The sequence below is a fragment of the Brassica napus genome, chromosome C6, assembly GCF_020379485.1.
Source record: "Brassica napus cultivar Da-Ae chromosome C6, Da-Ae, whole genome shotgun sequence".
Lineage (NCBI taxonomy): Eukaryota > Viridiplantae > Streptophyta > Magnoliopsida > Brassicales > Brassicaceae > Brassica > Brassica napus.
This window is the reverse complement of record NC_063449.1, coordinates 4251186-4269381: the sequence shown is the minus strand read 5'-3', so window position 1 is coordinate 4269381 and position 18196 is coordinate 4251186. Positions and strand designations below refer to the sequence as shown.

The 18196-nt window shown below is 35.3% G+C and overlaps 2 protein-coding genes and 1 pseudogene across 8 annotated transcripts; 1 reads left to right on the top strand and 2 right to left on the bottom strand.

Moving 5' to 3' along the window:
- Positions 1 to 11: 11 nt before the first annotated feature.
- On the bottom strand, positions 12 to 12285 carry BNAC06G01680D (nucleolar transcription factor 1). Of its 7 annotated transcripts, none has more exons than XM_048761064.1 (2): positions 12076 to 12241; positions 12 to 7749 (listed from the first exon to the last, which is right to left on the bottom strand). In XM_048761064.1, the coding sequence occupies exon 2, from the start codon at positions 7612 to 7614 to the stop codon at positions 6961 to 6963; it is 654 nt and encodes a 217-aa protein (XP_048617021.1). In that variant the 5' UTR covers positions 7615 to 7749; positions 12076 to 12241; the 3' UTR covers positions 12 to 6960. The 7 variants fall into 7 exon arrangements, 4 of the variants coding, with proteins under 4 accessions (XP_048617021.1, XP_048617022.1, XP_013700811.1 ...); XM_048761065.1 differs by lacking the exon at positions 12076 to 12241 and adding an exon at positions 8935 to 9034; XR_007325198.1 differs by lacking the exon at positions 12 to 7749 and adding an exon at positions 11398 to 11812 and having other exon boundaries at positions 12076 to 12249.
- LOC106404439 lies at positions 2805 to 4975 on the top strand. The gene is made up of 5 exons (XM_048759560.1): positions 2805 to 3109; positions 3454 to 3852; positions 4128 to 4164; positions 4262 to 4756; positions 4802 to 4975. The coding sequence occupies exons 1-5, from the start codon at positions 2805 to 2807 to the stop codon at positions 4973 to 4975; spliced, it is 1410 nt and encodes a 469-aa protein (XP_048615517.1).
- Positions 12286 to 15368: 3083 nt separating the features above from the next.
- On the bottom strand, positions 15369 to 17763 carry LOC106404441 (annotated as a pseudogene).
- Between the last annotated feature and the right edge of the window lie 433 nt (positions 17764 to 18196).

Sequence of the window (18196 nt, the reverse complement as noted above, 5' to 3'; positions counted from 1 at the left end):
TTTCTTTTTTGTTGTTTTAGCTTAGCTTCGTAGTGTTTTTCTTTTCTCGCTCGTTTTTGTACTTTATTTTATTTTCCAAATAGTGTGTGTTTCTACTTATTTCTATCGTTGTGGAGAGATTAATTTGATTCAATAAAAATATTTTCCCTTAACCCTAGCTGTATACACATAATAGACTCCATCGACCTCCATGGAAAACAAAGAAATTGAACAAAGGCGAAAGAAAAAAGAAACAATATCCTAATGAATTAGACAAAGAATGAAAATAAAAGTCTATCACGCGTTTCATATAATATGGCACATTTTTAAAAGTCGAATTATATGAAACAAATAACCAACACACATTAGCAATAAGTTCTGATTGGGTTCTACTCTCTTTTTTTTTTTTTTGCTAAATTATAAACGCTTTTTTTCTTTACACCTCTAGATCCTTCTTAAGTAAATTGGAAAAAATATAATTAACAAATATTAGCAACCAAGTTTTTTGATTTAGCAAAATTTATAGAGGAATTTGCCAAATACTACTCAAAACTTGATTCTAAATACAAACATATACTCAAACTTGAATCAAATGCAAAACTAACCTAAAAGATTTGTGAAATTACAGCCAGCCCCTTGTGACCAAACAAAAAAACAGAACTCATTTTTATAAATATAGTCCCAGAAAGTCGTCTGAGTCTTCTGAGATACTGTAAGTCTTCTGGACCACTTCCAGGAAAGTCTTCTGGTATAGTTAATCTTAAACATAATTTATAAATTATGTAAAAAATATTTTGATAAGAGAAAAATTAAAATCATGTAATTATAAACAGTTTTAAGTGATATTTATTAAAATATAATAAAATTGAATTGTTTTCAACTTAGATGAGTGTAACTAGTGAATCATGGTATTATTTGCTCTAGGGTTTGACAACATATGTTGTACTATTATATGTATTCTTAGGGTTAAGATTTTGGATGGCATAAATGTTTTTTTGAAAAATTAAATTCTTACCTACATGTGATTATTTGTGTATATAGTAAACACTTTTTAAGTTTATTTTGATTTTATGAAGTGTTTAGTTAGTTAATTTAGTTTAGGGGTTATGTTTAGGGTCCAGACGACTTCCATGGTGAATAATTTTAGATGGACGACTTACAGGGAAGTCGTCCATACCGGACCAAATCCTTTATTTTACCAATGTACTTTTAAACCTAACCGGATCATTTACCGGACATATAAATACTATTTTTTTTCACTTTTTCACAACTTTCCAAAACCCTAGCGCCGTTTCTCTCCAGAGGCAATTACGAAGGTGATTACGCTCTGATTTCTCACCGCCGGTAATCTCTCGTTTTCAGTCGTTCTCACCGCCGGTAATCTCTCCTCTTACGACGAATCTTGTTTCTACTTCATGGCATAGAGTATTTAGTAGTTTAAACTGACCATCCGCTTCCTTTGTTTCAGATTTGAAACCGCATCTCGTTGAACTCTGCCGCCGGTAAGTTGTTTCTCTTGTCTTAAGGCGTTTAGCCGCCGTAAAACCCTACTAATTCTAGTCTTGATTCTTCTTTTCCCATTGATTTTTGCATATCTGTAACCGCTGGTGTCGTTGGAAACCATATCTTCTCCGACTGTAAGTTATCCATCTTTTAAAGAAACAGTTTTTGTATTTATTCAGAAATACTACTCAGACGACTTTCTGGAAGTCTTCCAGAGTGTAAGACTTTGTAGAAGACTTCCTGGAAGTCTTCCAGACGACCTAAGTCTTCGTTGAAAGTCTTCCATAGTGTAAGACTTTGTATAAGACTTCCTGGAAGTCGTCTCAGTAGTCTTCTCACTAAAATTTACATGCAAGTCTTCTAGTATTTGTATTTAGAATAGTGTGCTTGTTATGTGTTTGAGATGCTTGTTTTTGATTGTTTTGCAGGCCGGAAAATGGATTTACCAGCACTCCCGATGTGGATATATACATTAGGGGAAGAGCCCCAGCACTAAAGAGCATTTTGTATCACACTGATGACTCGAATTTATTTACTGCTCTAAGGCGAGCTCTAAACGCTGACGAATATGAGGAGCTGAAGGAGTCGAAGTTGGGAGTGTTCATCAAGTTCAAGGAGCTGAATTTTGGTTGGACTTCAAGGCTGGTTCATTATAAGCTCGGTTTCCAGCTTAAAATCAAGAAGAAGTATGAGCTCAGGAGTCTCGTTGGTCCACAACCGGTGAGGTTTTCACTGTTAGAGTTTGAACACCTCACTGGTCTGAACTGCGATTACATCGAGGACCTGGAAAATCCAAGGTGTGAGGTTACGAAGGAGATGGCTGCTTTCTGAGAGATTATGGGTGTTGATGTCGATGCTGGGCCAACTACTGAACAAATAATAGCAGCATTTGGGAGATGCGAGGAGTGGTCTCAGTATGATCGCATGCGGCTCGGATACCTTGCCATCTTCACTGGATTCATTGAAGGGAGAAAATACTCAACCGCTACACGGGCTAGTCTTGCAAGGCTAGTGATGGATTTAGAAAGATTTAAGAATTATCCTTGGGGGAGAGTGACGTTTAAGGTGCTGATGGAGTCTTTGAAGGGAAAAGATTTGGAATCAAATTCATACATTGTTGATGGGTTTATTCAAGTTTTCCAGGTGTGGGCGTACTTTTCTCTGCCAGAATTTGGTGCTAGTTATGGGCATCCCATACCAAACAGACCATCTCCGCTGTTGCTGGCTTACAATGGTGGCAAAGGACTTTGATGTAGAGGACCCAGACGCGGAGAACATAATCAAAGTCATGTTTAATGTGAAAGCTAATTGGAAGGGGGACCATGGATTGCTGGAAAGTCACCAGTACTAACCTGAGTGTGAAGAAGGAAGTGAGTGCAGCGGAGACAGAGAGTGGTGTGAAGGAAGAAAGTGCAAGACCTCAGAAGAAAGCTCGTAAAGAGGTTCGTAAAGAGGCTTCTCTTGATGCTAGTAAAGTGCCTTCTGCAGAGGCTCGTTCAGAGGCTTCTACGTCTGTTGGTGGGATGACCAATGAGCAGATTAAAAAAAGCTTCATGGACATAATTGATGCCATGAGGGATGGGTTTGGGATGTGCCTTAAGGAGATCAAGTTGTTGGGGGATAGGATGTAAGCTGTGGAGAAGAAGGTGGGAATCACCAAAAAAGGGACTGCATCTAATGAACTTCAAATCACAACTTCAAGTCCGCCAAAGCGTGGGCACGAACCCGGGGTTAGTACCAAAACCTCTCCCAAAATCACAGAGAAGAGATTGACTAGACAAAGTATTAGGAATAAGGAATGATGTGCTTTGTTTCTTGTGTGTGCTTGGATGAATCATTGTATGTCAGAACATGTGTGTTTGTTTCTAGTGTGCTTGGATCATTGCTTATGTATGGATTTTGTTTGATGTGTGAATTGGATATTTGGTTAATATTTTATAAACACATTTTTTGTACATCGAAATTGCATAGTGAAAGTGTGAATAGGGCGAAAGCAGGAAAGAATGACCCCCAAGAACCGAGTTCCTCGAAAGACCTGAGTCTTGTGATAGCAAATGAGCCCGAGGGGAAACCTACAGAACAGAGTGGTGAACCTAGCGTTCTTGTATTGGACAAAGGAGTACCCACTGATTCTGATTTACAGAAGGGGAAAACTAGAAGGCAGAGAACGAAGGATGCTGCTATGGTACATGTCCGTGGAAAGAGTGACCGAGCAAGGAAACTTTCTGCCTCACAGCAATCTCCTTTTAAGGGAAACAACACTACCAAAGTGATCATTCCAAACAAAAGGGTTGGCCAAGGCTATGATCCTTTTTCACCCTTTGACAAGAAGATGTCGAAGGTGCTCACTGACTGGGTGAAACTTGATCCGTAAGTGAGAATGTCCCATAATAGCTTCCTTTAGTATACAAAAAATTATTGCTTATCTACATTTTGTGTTTGCAGTTATTTTAAAATACCTATGGACAAAAAACCACGTAGATGTCCAAGTCGGTTTTATCACACCCTCTGAACCCCCTTAGAATAGCTGAACGACAGAGTAAGTCTTCTGCTATGTCTTCTAGTTTCCCACTTACCAGTAGTTATGTCTTCTCTAGAAGACTTAACAGAAAACTTACCAATTAGTCTTCTGTTATGTCTTCTAGAGAAGACTTATCAGACGACTTACGGTTAAGGCGTCTGGTAAGTCTTCTCTAGAAGACATAACAGAAGACTTACTAGACGACTTAATTGTAAGTCGTTTGATAAGTATCTCTGACTTGTATTGTTTTATATGCAGCATATGGATGCTTTTATTAATGTACTGAGGCAACGGTACCAAGATAATCCACATCATTTCAGGAGCGAGAGACTGTGCTTTCTTGATCATGTATTTTCTCGGCAGTGGTCTCACAAGTACCCGGAATTTAAGAGCGACGAGGGCAACATCAACGGCTTAGGAAGAAGACTCCCTGGTGGGGCGTGGAATTATCATGCAGGTATTGTACCAACATTTTGCCAATCTATGAAGGTTTGGGGGTTGGATGTGGATGATATTTATGCGCCAGTGAACTTCAGGAACGAGCATTGGATTGCTATGTGGATATTGATCTCTAAGAAGCACATAATTGTCTGGGACAGCATTATATCGCATATTAGAGCTGCAGAACTCGATGTGGTCATGGAGCCTTTTGTCACAATGGTTCCTTATCTGCTTGTTGAGTGCGCTGGCTCTGACGAAGAACGTGTCCAACACACACTAGAGCCATACACATATGAGAGAGTTACTGTTGGAGTACCTCAGCGCTGAGCTGGTGATTGAGGCGTGTTCGCTCTGAAGTACATCGAATGTCATGCTCTTGGGATGTCATTTACTCCAGAGTTTTGTAACAAGAACGCGAAGGCTATAAGGGAGAAGATGGCATTGGATATATTTAAGGAGACTCCTGAAGGCCATTCAAAAGAGAACGAAGACAATGATGAGAACCTGGGAACTTATGACGAGCAAGGTTAATGATGTTTTATTTGTACTTGAACTTGTGGGATGAAATGTGCTTTTGTATGACAGATTAGGAAGATGTTGTTTTTGTAACAGGGTCAGGATAGGATGTAGTTTTTTGTAACCTATCCTCGTACCAAACTATCATTTCGTAGGAAATTAGTTTGGTAGTGTTGTAACCTTTCGGATAATCTAATATAATAGTGGAGTTGTTGTCTTTTTAAGTTGCAATTTCAGATAAATTCATAACACGTAAACTCATAACACATAACAGATAAGCAGATAAATTCTTAATACAGAGAAATTCATAACAGATAGTCATAACAGATACGCAGATAGATAGTCTTCTTGACGACTAATCAGAAGGTCTTCCAGGAGTTAAGTCTTCTGGACGACTAATCAGAAGGTCTTCCAGGAGTTAAGTCTTCTGGACGACTCCTGAGAAGGTCGTCCACGTCAGTTCTTACATTGTGGACGCGTATGGCCAGTTTCTTTGCAGACCGAACAACTATAAACCCTGTGTTGCTTCCGGGGTGTGCGTCCTCTCATCCTCGATAGCTCTACCCAAGATTGTCATCTTGATTTCTTATGTCTCCCTGGACCACACTTTACTTCCGGAGGAAAGCATGTGTGTACCTCAACTTGTTGTCCAGCATAAGGATATATATTCTCTGAGTATCATGCAAACAAAGTATCCTTTGAGTAGACCGGGCATACAAGTGTGGAGATATGCAAACCAGCATATGATCCAGCTGCTATGGCATGAGCGCAAGGTCTTTCTCGACACCATAGACACCACAATCACACTTTCGATGTTCCAAATCAACAACACAGTCCTTTTGCCACTTTGCACAAAGAATCGCCATTCATCAATTTGTTGGACAGACATTGTATCCGCTATCTCCGATCGAACAGCAAGCAAGTATTCAACCCGCCGACTATGTTGAGTTGTGAGACTCAAAGCATCTTCTCTCCTTTTCCAAAATCACCTTGATAGCTTATCCCTTATGAACTCTAACAGGAAATGAATCGAAAATCCTCTAGCTTGCTTCAGTACGGAATTAATAGATTCAACGATGTTTATAGTTTTTATGTTGTACCGGTCTCCCTGACAATGAACCCTTGACCATAGGGTCACGTCGGTATTCTCCAAATATGTTACAAGTTCTGGGTTTGCACTCCTTATCTCATCCATGTACCGGTCAAAAGCGTAAAGTGTATGAGCATAAGCAGCACCTTTCACCAAGTATAAGAGATGCTTCCCTTTATACTTTTGGACAATGTTCTGTTGAAGGTGATAATAACATATTCCTCGGGTAGCCCAAGGAAACACCTTATCACACGCATTCTTAATGGCCGTGTGCCGGTCGGAGACTATCACCAGAGGATACTCATCAGATACACAACTCGCCAATTTTGTGAAAAACCCACTCCCAAGATTCATCATTTTCACCATCAACGATCGCAAAAGCCAATGGAAATATCTGAAAATTACCATCTTGTGCGGCTGCAACAAACATAACACCTTCATACTTCCCATTTAGGTGAGTCCCATCCACCACAATGACCCTTCTCTGATACTTAAAACCTCAGATAGAATCTCCAAAGGAGAGAAATAGGTACTTAAATCTATTTTGAGAATCAAGTTCCAGACCAGTGATAGAACCCGGATTTGCTAAGGAGATTTGCTCCAAATATGAAGGCAGACGCTCATACCCATCTTCCGCTGATCCTCTCACCAATTCTTGTGCATATAACAATGTTCTGTATGAAGTGGTGTAATCAAGTGTCATGCCAAACATGTTCTTCATGGCATCTTTGATATGCTGCGGATTCAACCCATCAATGATTCCAACACGATCTATGAAAATCCTACCAATATACTTCGGAGTACAGTGTTTCCGCTGGGCGATTATGTCTCCCACATAACATGTATGAGTTTCCACATACTTGGTTACTCAAAAAGTGTTTGTCTCATGTTTCACACTCGCTCTGATCTATCATCCACAACCATTAACCCGACATGTTGCCACAAGGAGAGTTTTCATTGACTTGTATATTCTGAAGGAGAACTTACGCCTCACCGCTGTCAACCGCAACTCTGAAACCAATGCATCCTTACTAGCAAAACTCTGGTTGACATAGATCTTGCTACCATACGATCTTCCTCCTTCACTACCATATGTCCCTTTGAAATCTTCAAAACACATATCATCATCTTCTTCCTCATCCTCATCCTCATCTTTAACCTTCTCATACTCACTGTAATCCTCAGCATCATCAACCGCTTCAGCAACAATAGGGATATCAGCATCCTCGTCGCCATCATCCCCCTCCCCATCATGTTTTTCATCTTCAGCCATATCATCATCATCTTCGTTCACTTCATCAGCTTTATTCCCTTCATCAGCTTCATCCCATTCATCATCCTCTTCCCCTTCCTCTGAAACAGCTATCATCTTGCTAAGGCTTGATACACAAAGACGTACTTCATGCATTTTAGCTATCTCGAGCAAGTTCTGAACTTGTCTATCACTTGTAACATGAATAGGAGGGGTGTCTGGGGTCATCTGTTGCATCATTGCCTCTGGTAATAAGTAGGCTAACTGCACAGACTCTGTGTTCATGTCTAGGTTATAATCTTCTTGAGCCATTGCAACAAGTTCAGCATGTGTCGAACCTTCACTCAAAAAGAAAAGTCTCGCTCCTTTGAACTTATCAACCGCAAAATTCCAACAGCCATCTTTCAACAACTATTCTCCATACACTGCATGTAACTGACGATCCAACTGAAAAAAAAAACAAAAAAAAAACACATTAGCAAACATAGAACATGTATGAGTTAAAAGCACATTAGCTATAAACTTTAATTAACATGAATGTTGGTAACCTAATAAATATCACCAATTAAGTTATAAATTTCATTCAGTAGCCCAAATATTCATTAATAAACATGAATTAACAAGAAAATGTTAAAAAGTCTTTATAGTTTTAGAGAAAATGCAAGTTTATTAAACATTGACGCAGACGACATCCACGGAGGTCGTCTGGTAGACTTCCGGAGAAGTCGTCTATTTAGGTTATTTTTGCAATTAAAATTTTACAAAGGACGACTTCCAGAGAAGTCGTCTCTACAGCAGACTTCTTTGGAAGTCTTCCTTTGTAAATATTGGCATACTTTTGTTTAAAAAAAATCTCGAGAAAACCAGAGACGACTTCCATGTAAGTCGTCTAGGATAAATAGGTTAGTTTTGCATTTGACCTGATTGCGTCAGAAATTTGACTTTCCCTGTAAGTCGTCCAGTAGAAAACCAAAAATTTAATATTTTATTATAATGAGACGACTTCCATGTTAGTCAATATAAGTCGTTTCAGGGTTAGTCTTGCAATTGGAAAATAAAACAAAACAAAATATTTTTTTCTAGACGACTTACCCGGAAGTCGTCCGCCACACGACTTACATGGAAGTCGTCTAAGATAAGCAAGGTTTGACCAGAATCTCGGAATAAAATCTTGGACGACTTTCTTGTAAGTCGTCTGGCGGATGACTTCCGTGTAAGTTGTCTAGAGTAAATTAAATATTTAAGTTTTATTTTCCAATTGCAAAACTAACCTGAGATGATTTACATGGAATTCGTCTCGTCATAATAAAATATGAATTTTTGGTTTTCTACTGGACGATAAGTCGTCTAGGGAAAGTCCAATTTCTGACACAATCCGGTCAATTTCAAAACTAACATGTTTATGCCATACGACTTACATAGAAGTCGTCTCTGGTTTTCTCGAGATTTTTTTTTAACCAAACAAAAATGGACGACTTCAATATAAGTGGTCTCTAGAAACAGATTTAAAAGTCAATTGCAAAATTAACATCTCCTTTAACCAGACGACTTCCACGTAAGTCGTCTACGCGAAGAAGACTTACCCAGAAGTCTTCTTCGCGAACAGATCTGGATAAAAACTCGATTCCATACCTTAAATTAGTGAGATAACTTCCTTAGCACACAGAAGTCTTCTCCAAGCACACAGAAGCTCAAACGAAAGTGACCCACCAAGAATCGTAACCTTCAATGCCTTTATGAACCATAAAAAAATTTGAATCAAAATCTTGGTTTTTTTAGATGAATATGGAGAGACAGTAAAGAAATGTTGTTTTTATTAGTTCATAAGAATTGAGAAAAAAGGAAGTGTAAATCGATTTTAGGTGCATTAAGAGCTTCAAATTGGTTGTTCATGGTGGTTGGTGTATTGATGGCAATGTCAATCTTGTAAATACGTGAAGATGATGAGGTTGAGAGAGTAAAAAAACCTATTTTTGAAAGAAAAAAAATTAATGGCATTTTCGTGAATAATTTGAACTTGTAGGGTGAATAGAAAAAATGAAATTTTCAAAAAAATCATAGGTTAATTTTGTGGTTGACGTTGAGTTTTGGGTCAATTTTGCAAAAAATTCAAATTTGAAATACATTTTCATTAAAACCAAAGATAATGAATTTATTCTTCAAATTCTTCTCTTGTATATCTCTGTACTCCAACGTAAATATTTTGATTTTGTATTTCCACATCCCTAGCTATTCCCATATCTATATCTATAATATTATTTGGGAATTGATTTTTCGCATTCGAGTTCTCACGTTAAAAGTTAGAGTGTTTAATATCGTTTATACCCTTATCTTTAATATTATTTGGGAAGTGATTTTTCGCATCCGAGCTCTCACGTTAAAAGTTAGAGTGGTTAATATTGTTTACACCCTTAATGAAATAAAATATATAAATTTGCAAAAAAATTAAAAAAAAAAATTTAAAATTTACATGATTAGATAAGTTATTAAAATTAATAAAGAATTATCCAAAATTTAAAAACATATATTTTGAAATAAAAAGACAATTCCTATATATATTATGTTGTTATAGGAAAATACCTTTTAATGAAAAAAAATTAAATTCAAAAACAGAAAGCACATAACTTAATATTAATCAACTAAAATTCTAATCTTATATAATTGAAAAGAGAATATTGAATGATTTCTATGATTTATTTATTAATAATGAATATAGTGTACAAAGAAATTTCCAAATAACTTATAATACCTAAAAATTTCAAATAAAACATAAATAAAAATATTATCATTATAGTCATTTAATTAGTAATGTATTTATTAACAAATAATTATAAAATGTTTATGCTCGCATGCACGGGCGAAAAGCATAGTTAAAGATAAATAAAAAAAATATTTTTAACAACAAAACACAATGCTTTATTATATTCTGTCTACAGGCTAGCTTAATAAATTACCCCGGGTAAGACTATATATCATTTAAATGAAAAATTTGAAAATCTTTTGCACGATTTCCTTTAGCAAAGAAGTCAGCCCAAGTATTACGTCACAAGCAATAAAAGATATAGAAATGGTTCATGCAGTTGACCAAAAATTTGAAGGAATTTTTTTTCAAAGTATACTTCATGCCAAGTTTACAGTACTGTATGGAGACTTCAATTGATATCTTTTTGCATGTCCATGAGAGTGTCACATGAAAATCTTCGAAGTGTCAAAAGAAGTTTGAAAGCGAAATTGGCAAACTTCTTGTAACACCTATGGGACTTCTTGTGACATGCAGAAAGAGTTCAGGTGAAGTGTCCATACAGTAGACTTTGCAAAACCAACCTCGCTTATCTACTAAGAAAAACTAACAAAATGGTTAATTACAAAACTAACATATGCATTGACAAGAAAACTTCACATGAAGTTTGTTTGGTAATCAGAGTTCACATGAAGTCTCCTTCGTGAAATATATCTTTAAAATTCAAAAATCAAGTGAATATTACCGAGATCGGATGAGAGTTTATGTTTAACTTTCCCAAGCACTTATAAATTTTTATTTAAGATGAATAAAAGATACACATCCGCTAATGACCAAGAAGAATTAAAATTGAGGAAGTACAATGAAAATGTTATTTGGAAAATGATGACTCGAAAGTTTTTTGGTGAAATGAAAGAGGTAATGAAAGATAATGAAGTGTGTAGGTAATGAGAGAAACGAGTAAAAAATCCTACTTGAAAGCATCAATTTTTGTTGTTCATAGTGGTTAGCAAAATCGATGGTGATGACATTTTCGTAAATAAGTAAATGATATAAGGTTGTTTAAGTCATTTTGGGATCTTCAGAAAACAATTTCTTTTTTCTACAGAAAAACACTTTCATAATTAATTTTGTATGTTAGGTATATATGAATGTGAAAAACAATGAGAGAGAAAAATGTTAGTTTTGTGTTTACCAAAAAAAAAGAGAGTCATCTTTTAAAAGAAGCCAATAATTTTATTTGATTTTAAATCTCCAAATAACAATTTAAAATAGTTTATTTTATTGTACTTTGAGTAGTTCTTCAGACATCAGGAACAAAAAATACTCTTAGTTCCAAATTTTAGCAAAAAAAAAAAAAAAATACTCTTAGTAAGTATTATTTCCAATAAGCATTATTAGTTCGCTCACTGATTCATAGTAGGCAACAAACCGTCGTCTGGTTACACTAGACAACAAAACCAGATCATAAAACCTCATACACTAGATCTTATTGCATATAACTTCGAAATTCTGACATAGAGACAGGTAAACGCGAAGTATTATTATAAGTGATCGTATCAAGGAGATTGGTGAGAAGTAGGGATGCCAATTCCTGGAGTCCGCCTGCATGGTCGGGGTTTCGTAGGTTTCGGATACCATACTGCTGGAGAAGCCCCACACGAGTTTGAAGATGGTGTCCCTATGATAGGCGCTCCCCCAAACCCCCACGCTGCTTTTTAGCATCCAAAATATTCTTATAGAGGTGTTTGATTTGCATAGGTGGAGAAACTGATTTCACGTTGGGTGTATTCAATTTTTTTACTGAGTCTTACGTAGAAAGTTTAATGAAGAAACCTCACAAACTTGACCAAATCCGTTTAAAATATTCAAACATTTTTTCTAACGATTGAAAACTTTACATAAATTCGGTGAAAATTTTCAGTCGACAGTACTGTTAAAACCAAAAAAAAAACTGCCGTTAAATTTTGTCTGCGTTATTATCATTGATACCTTAATATTATACTATGTATATATCATGCAAAGATACTTACCCAGTTTGCGCCCACTAGATTCGACGAGTCTAGCTTGAGAGGAAAGAGAGAACAGTATAAGAAGCAGTGGCAACACAAGTGCAGCAATATTTGGAGACTTCGAACCCATTTTCTTCTTCGTCTTATATTTGGTGTTTGCAAGTATTGGTCATACATATATAGAGGAAGCAAAACCTCATTTTTGATATATTTTTTTATTCTTAAAACCAGTACTATTTCGAAATAAATAGGGATCAAAAAGTAAACACGGTTTCGACGTTTGCTTCAAGATTCGTTATTGATAAAGAAATGGCTAAGATTTGAATTTAAGAGATAGTGTTTTGTCCCCTTCTTATAAAAATCCAAAGACACGACTTCCTTGCCATTTCATTATTCATATTAGTCCAGAAGAATCGTAGTATAGTTGTCCTGAGCAATAGTGTACGTTGGCTTATATCAACATTCAACAACGACTCATATAACTCTTTCTATTAAACCGTGCGCCCATCTTGAACCAAAATCGACTACTTTTCAAGATCGATTAAAAATGTATTTTTTACCGCCTAAAATTTTGACAATGACGAAGAGACTAGTGACCGACTACTAAAATAGTGGCCGACTACTAATTGTTGTTGAATTAATCACCGCAAATACTTGAAACCAGAGGATAATCCGCTTTTTTATACTAACGTTTATTCATTAAATGGTTTTAGTATTTTGCAACACTAAAATTTTCATTGATTGTAAAATGACGAATATAAATATTTGACTTTTAAATATATCATCGTTGTTAGAAAGAGTTAACGTATAACAGCTAATTTTAATTATTTTTAAGATTTCATATGCACAAAAAAAAAAAATTTTGTGGCTGACACAAATCACAAAGCCCAGATAGGCAACATCGATTGTAAAATGACGAAAGGAGATCATGTTTTCTGCTCTCGTTTTTTTTTTATTATTGACTCTCTATAATTGATTTCATTTTCTACCTCTATAAAATTGTACTGTTGTTCTCGTTTTTGCTTCCCTAATATGATTTTTGTTTTTTTTTGAACTTTTTCTGTGAATTACATAAGTATCAATTTAAAAAGATGGACATGTGTAAAAATTAGTTCCACTCTAGATACATATCTAAGGATCAATTTTTTGAAGAAAATCAGTGGTAAACTCTATTCACGGTTAGTATTCAAATATAATATATCAAGCTGTTATAGAATATAAGTGAAGACTCGAAATATAAATCTCTCTCTAGTATATATTTATCAGTTCGTTCTAAAAATCTTATAATTCTAAAACAACAAAACAAATTACTTATTTTATTAAAATACGCTTTTCAGATTTAGTTACTTAAGAGTATACCGATAAAAATATATATAATATTTTACCATTTTAGTATATGCAAAATATGTATAAACTAAAAACTGTTTGATTTATTAAATGATAAATCATAATACTTACAATAAATAGTTCAAATATTTCATTCTTAAAATTATAATAGCTATACAGCAATATTAGGGAGAAAAAAATATTAGACAAATGATTAAATCTCTGATTGATATAGTTAGTTTAAAAAATGATAATATATATTTATATGAAACAACATATTTTCTAATTAAGCATTCTAAGAATCATCCTAATTATGACACATAGCTACGAAAACATGTTGTATTGCTCCACGATTAATATATAGGGAATTGTCCGTGCTAGAGACTTTATGGATTTCGTTTTGTTTTAAATTGTGGCTAAGTTTATAAAGATAACAATTTACAACATTATGGTAAAGTGATAAATTGATTTTAAAATTTTAGTTTAAAATTTATATAAATAAAAGATTTGGTGAATAAGTTTAGGTAAATATCATAAATCTAAAATCTGGATACAGCACTATATAATTAGGGTTAGTCCGTCCTACGGGTGGAAAATTACAATAAAACTATTTCATATAAATATATATTAATTTTAGGAAGTATTTAAAAATCATTATAAATTGAAAACTATATTATAAATGAATTAATAATGAATAAAGATCATATTGTTAGCTTTAATAAATATTTTTGGTTTGAACTACAATCACAAAAATTTGCCGAGTAATTGCATTAGAAGCAGAAAAGAACATGTATAATTATCAATCGACAACGACGATAGACGATAATAGAGAAATGGAAGAGGCGATTGCCGTGAGAAAAGAGAGTTCGATTCATTGCTTTGGAAGCAGAAAAGAACAGTTATAGTTATTAATCGACAACGACGATAGACGACAATCGAGAAGTGGAAGAGGCGAATGTCATGACGAAAGAGACTTAGCAAGCCACATTAGAACCACGTGTAAATTTTGTGTTGATCAAAATTGTGCTGATGTGGTTTTTTTTTTTTTTTTGTGCAACTGTGATAATGTGGTTAAATAACTGTGTTTGATCGTACATTTTTTTAATGATGTAGACGGGCATGAACCAAACATTAATATGACTATTTATATGTTTAAATTTTATTTTAAAAATAGTGGAATCATGTTTTATTTTATGTTCTGTCACGGATATAGTATTCATTCTAGCCATCTACTTAGTCTAGAAATAATATAGTAAGTATTACATACATATTTATCTTGGGTAAAGAATACAAACAAAACTTTCTTCTATATTCTATCTTAGCTAGATTTCGTCACGTAATATTATAGCAAGATGTCTTTAGTCTACTTGTAGCTTTATTACAACTTATAACCACGACTCTATGAAATACCTTTTCGTTTTTATGTGTCATAACTTGTTCTGCTTTTTACCTTATCATACGCGTACCGAAGAATAAACCTCTCACCCTCTCTTCAGTGCTCTGTTATACGTAGAATACATATTATATGCAATCACGAAAATATGGAAACTTCCATATTTCCGTAAATATCTTTTCCTAAATCTACACTAAATCTACCATAAATCTCTCAGTATCTTTTATCCCACGATTTTCTCCTCCCACGATCTTTCTCTCCTTAGTTCTTTGTCTTTTTCTCTTCTTCATCGACATAACCATCTATTCTCTATATCAACACAACATGGTTCTAATCTTTGTTAAATCTGGTGTTTGGTTGTCGAGTTGCAGTGACCAGTAGGGTTTCTTGGCACTGGTGTAAATGGTAGAAACAAAGAGAAAACAATAGAGAAAACAAACAAGCCTCTCAAGTCTTTCTTCAATTCTCATAGAAACAAAGATACAAATGTACCAAGAAACATGTTTGGAGATGTGAGTTAACGGACATGGTTTCTAAGTATGAGAAATGTTCCTGCCAAAGAGTCTAGGTATGCCTTTCTCAGGGTCGTTTTGCTTCACAATGGACTCACCAACCAAACCTGCAAAATTTAAATAAACTCACAAATCAGCATTTTCAGTCATCTAATACTAACACTCTCAACAATAATAATCAAAGCAAGTACCTCAACAAGGGCAGCCAAACCAAGCTTCTTGGAGAGCTTAAGCAAGAAGGTTATTTCCAGGTCAGTCAATATAGCAACAATAAGCAATACTGCGTCAACACCTTTAGTCCGATCATAGTAGATCATCTGCCATGGATCTACAACAAACTCTTTGCATAATAGGAGACAATGCAAATAATATTCAGAAGAAGCAAGGCTTACAAAAAAATTGTCTTCATCATTAAAAACAACAAAAGAAGAAAATAGAGTTTGCTAAGTGAGGATACCTTTACACCAGCACTTCTTATTGCTTCCAAGTTTTCACAGCCTCCCTGTCAAACCAAACCAAGATAAATGCTGTAAAAATAAACATTTTGCAAATGTGTATAAGATGTCTGCAAGTGAATACACAACAAGTGAAACCTTGAAATACTTCTGGTCAGTCAAAACACTGAGAAATGCTGCGCCGCCTCTTTCATAAGTTTGAGCAATCTCAACCTGTCAGCAACACATCCGCATGAATCATATAAGAACTATTCAAAAGAGAAAGTGTTAACCCCGTCCTTAAGGTCAAACTGCAAAATGACAAAGACTACAATTTTTCTTCAACTTTTACTAAGCTTAATAAGAGTCCTAATAACTATATTTTGAGAAGACGATATTTAACATTACAGAAAGGAATAGAAAATAAGAAACATACATGATCAAAATTCTCTTTCAAGATTCCTCTACTTGGAGAACCCTTCTTAACCTCAGCGATCAAAGCAGGGAAGCTAGTTCTATGATGAGCCAACCTAAGCGCACCTACAAAATCCCTAGTGGGAGGAGCATTTTCTACAGCTTTCTTTAACGCTTCAAGTGGGTTCAGTTCCTTCATCTGTAAAATGACAATCACCATTAACAACTCATAGAGCCTTGAAGAAGCCAAAAGGGGTTGTAGAAGAAGGAAAACTCTTTACCCTGGAAACTTCTTGGTCTTTGTACCATGTAATCTCCTCCAAGATGTTACTGGGAGAATCAGCAACTTGGCCGTTAAGCAATCTCAGCTCAAACGGGCCAGAATTACCCAGTGGAGCAATGCTTGGTGGTTTTCTCCTGATTTTGATACCTTGGTTAATAGCTAATTCATTCTGATACACGTCTACTTCCCATTCCTTGATTCTAACATCATTTTCTACTGAAGAAGATGTCAACACCTAAGCTATCCTTCAAATCCGACAACCAAAGAGGAAAAGGCAAATACTTTCAGCAACATAATTAGATAAGAATATCCCCAAATTGGTTTCAGCTAGGGTTTATAAATCGAACATGAGAAAATGCGAGAGATCATAAATAATCAAATGAAAGACGCGACCTTTGTTAATAGGTTTTTTCATAGAATCAAAAGAGACAGAAGAAGCAAGAAAGTTTAAATCACAAAGGGAAGAAGACGGTGCCACCGCACCTGTTGAGATCGGATTGTGAACTGCGACGGAGATCTAGAACTGATCCTTGTGTACATGGCAAAACCTGAAACCGGACGTCTGATGGAGACATAACCGATACACCGATAGAGAGAAGGTGAGATCAGTCTCTGTCCAGCACTTTGAACCAGAAATAGTCCATCCATTGTCGGAAATATGAAATGCTTTCGGGAGTTGATGATGATTCTGGTTGAGTTTTATGGCCATTGATACGGCTAGAAGGTTTCGGTCGAGAGAAGAGAGTGTCGTGAAATTAGGATAAAAAGTGAAACGCGACAGTTATGTGTGTTTTACTTCTTTCACGATTTTTTTTTATTTCCTTTTTTTCTTTTTTAAAAAAAAACTTAAATATATTACGAAAAATCATAATAAATTAGGTTAATTAAAAGATAGAATGGTATTAAAAAAAAAATATAAATCCTAGTTACCCAAATAATCTTCTACAAGTCTTTTGAGACAAATCTTAATTGAAAATGTCTATTTTTCCTAATTTTCTCTTTTTTTTTTTCCGGATGGTCGATAGAATCAGCATTCAATTTTGCTAAAGGAAAAAAAAATAATTAAAACAGAATTGATTAAACCTTTTATTTATCGCATAAAATTATGGTTCAGTTGTTCCGGTTTAATCATGTGTTGGTACGATGCCTAAACTTTTGTCTTCTTCGTCGTTCGTTGCTAATCCGTCCTCCTTCCTCAACGAGTTTCTGATCCGACTCAGTCCAAACCAAAAGCTTTGATTTCTAGATTTCTCCGAATCTAATCTCTAGTTCGGTTCGGTTCTCTACTCTTTATATCTGTTTAGACATCAGTGTGATTAACTGCATTTGAAGCCGTATGTTTCAAGATTTTGAAGTTTGGGTCATAATCAACATTGTTTGAGCTGTGTAGATGGATAGTGGAACGCTCAACATCAAGAAATGGGTAGTGATGTATCCAGTCTACATTAACTCAAAGAAAACTGTTGCTGAGGGAAGGATGATCAGTTTGAGTAAAGCTTGTGAGAACCCAAACTGCATTGAGATTAGTGATTGCTGCAAGCATTTGAAACTCCCTAGTGCCGTCGAGGTACATCCCCAATATTGGAACTTTTCTTTGATTAGTTTGCAGAGAAGGGTTTATGATTTAAGTTCTTATACTCCTCAGATTGACAAAGCGTATCCGCGTGATTTCATGCAAGTAGGGAGAGTTAGAGTTCAGTTGAAAAGGGAGGATGGCTCGTGTTTCTTATCCTTTTTTAACTTAAGTGATCATTTGAACTGAGCTTGAGGTTATGTGTAT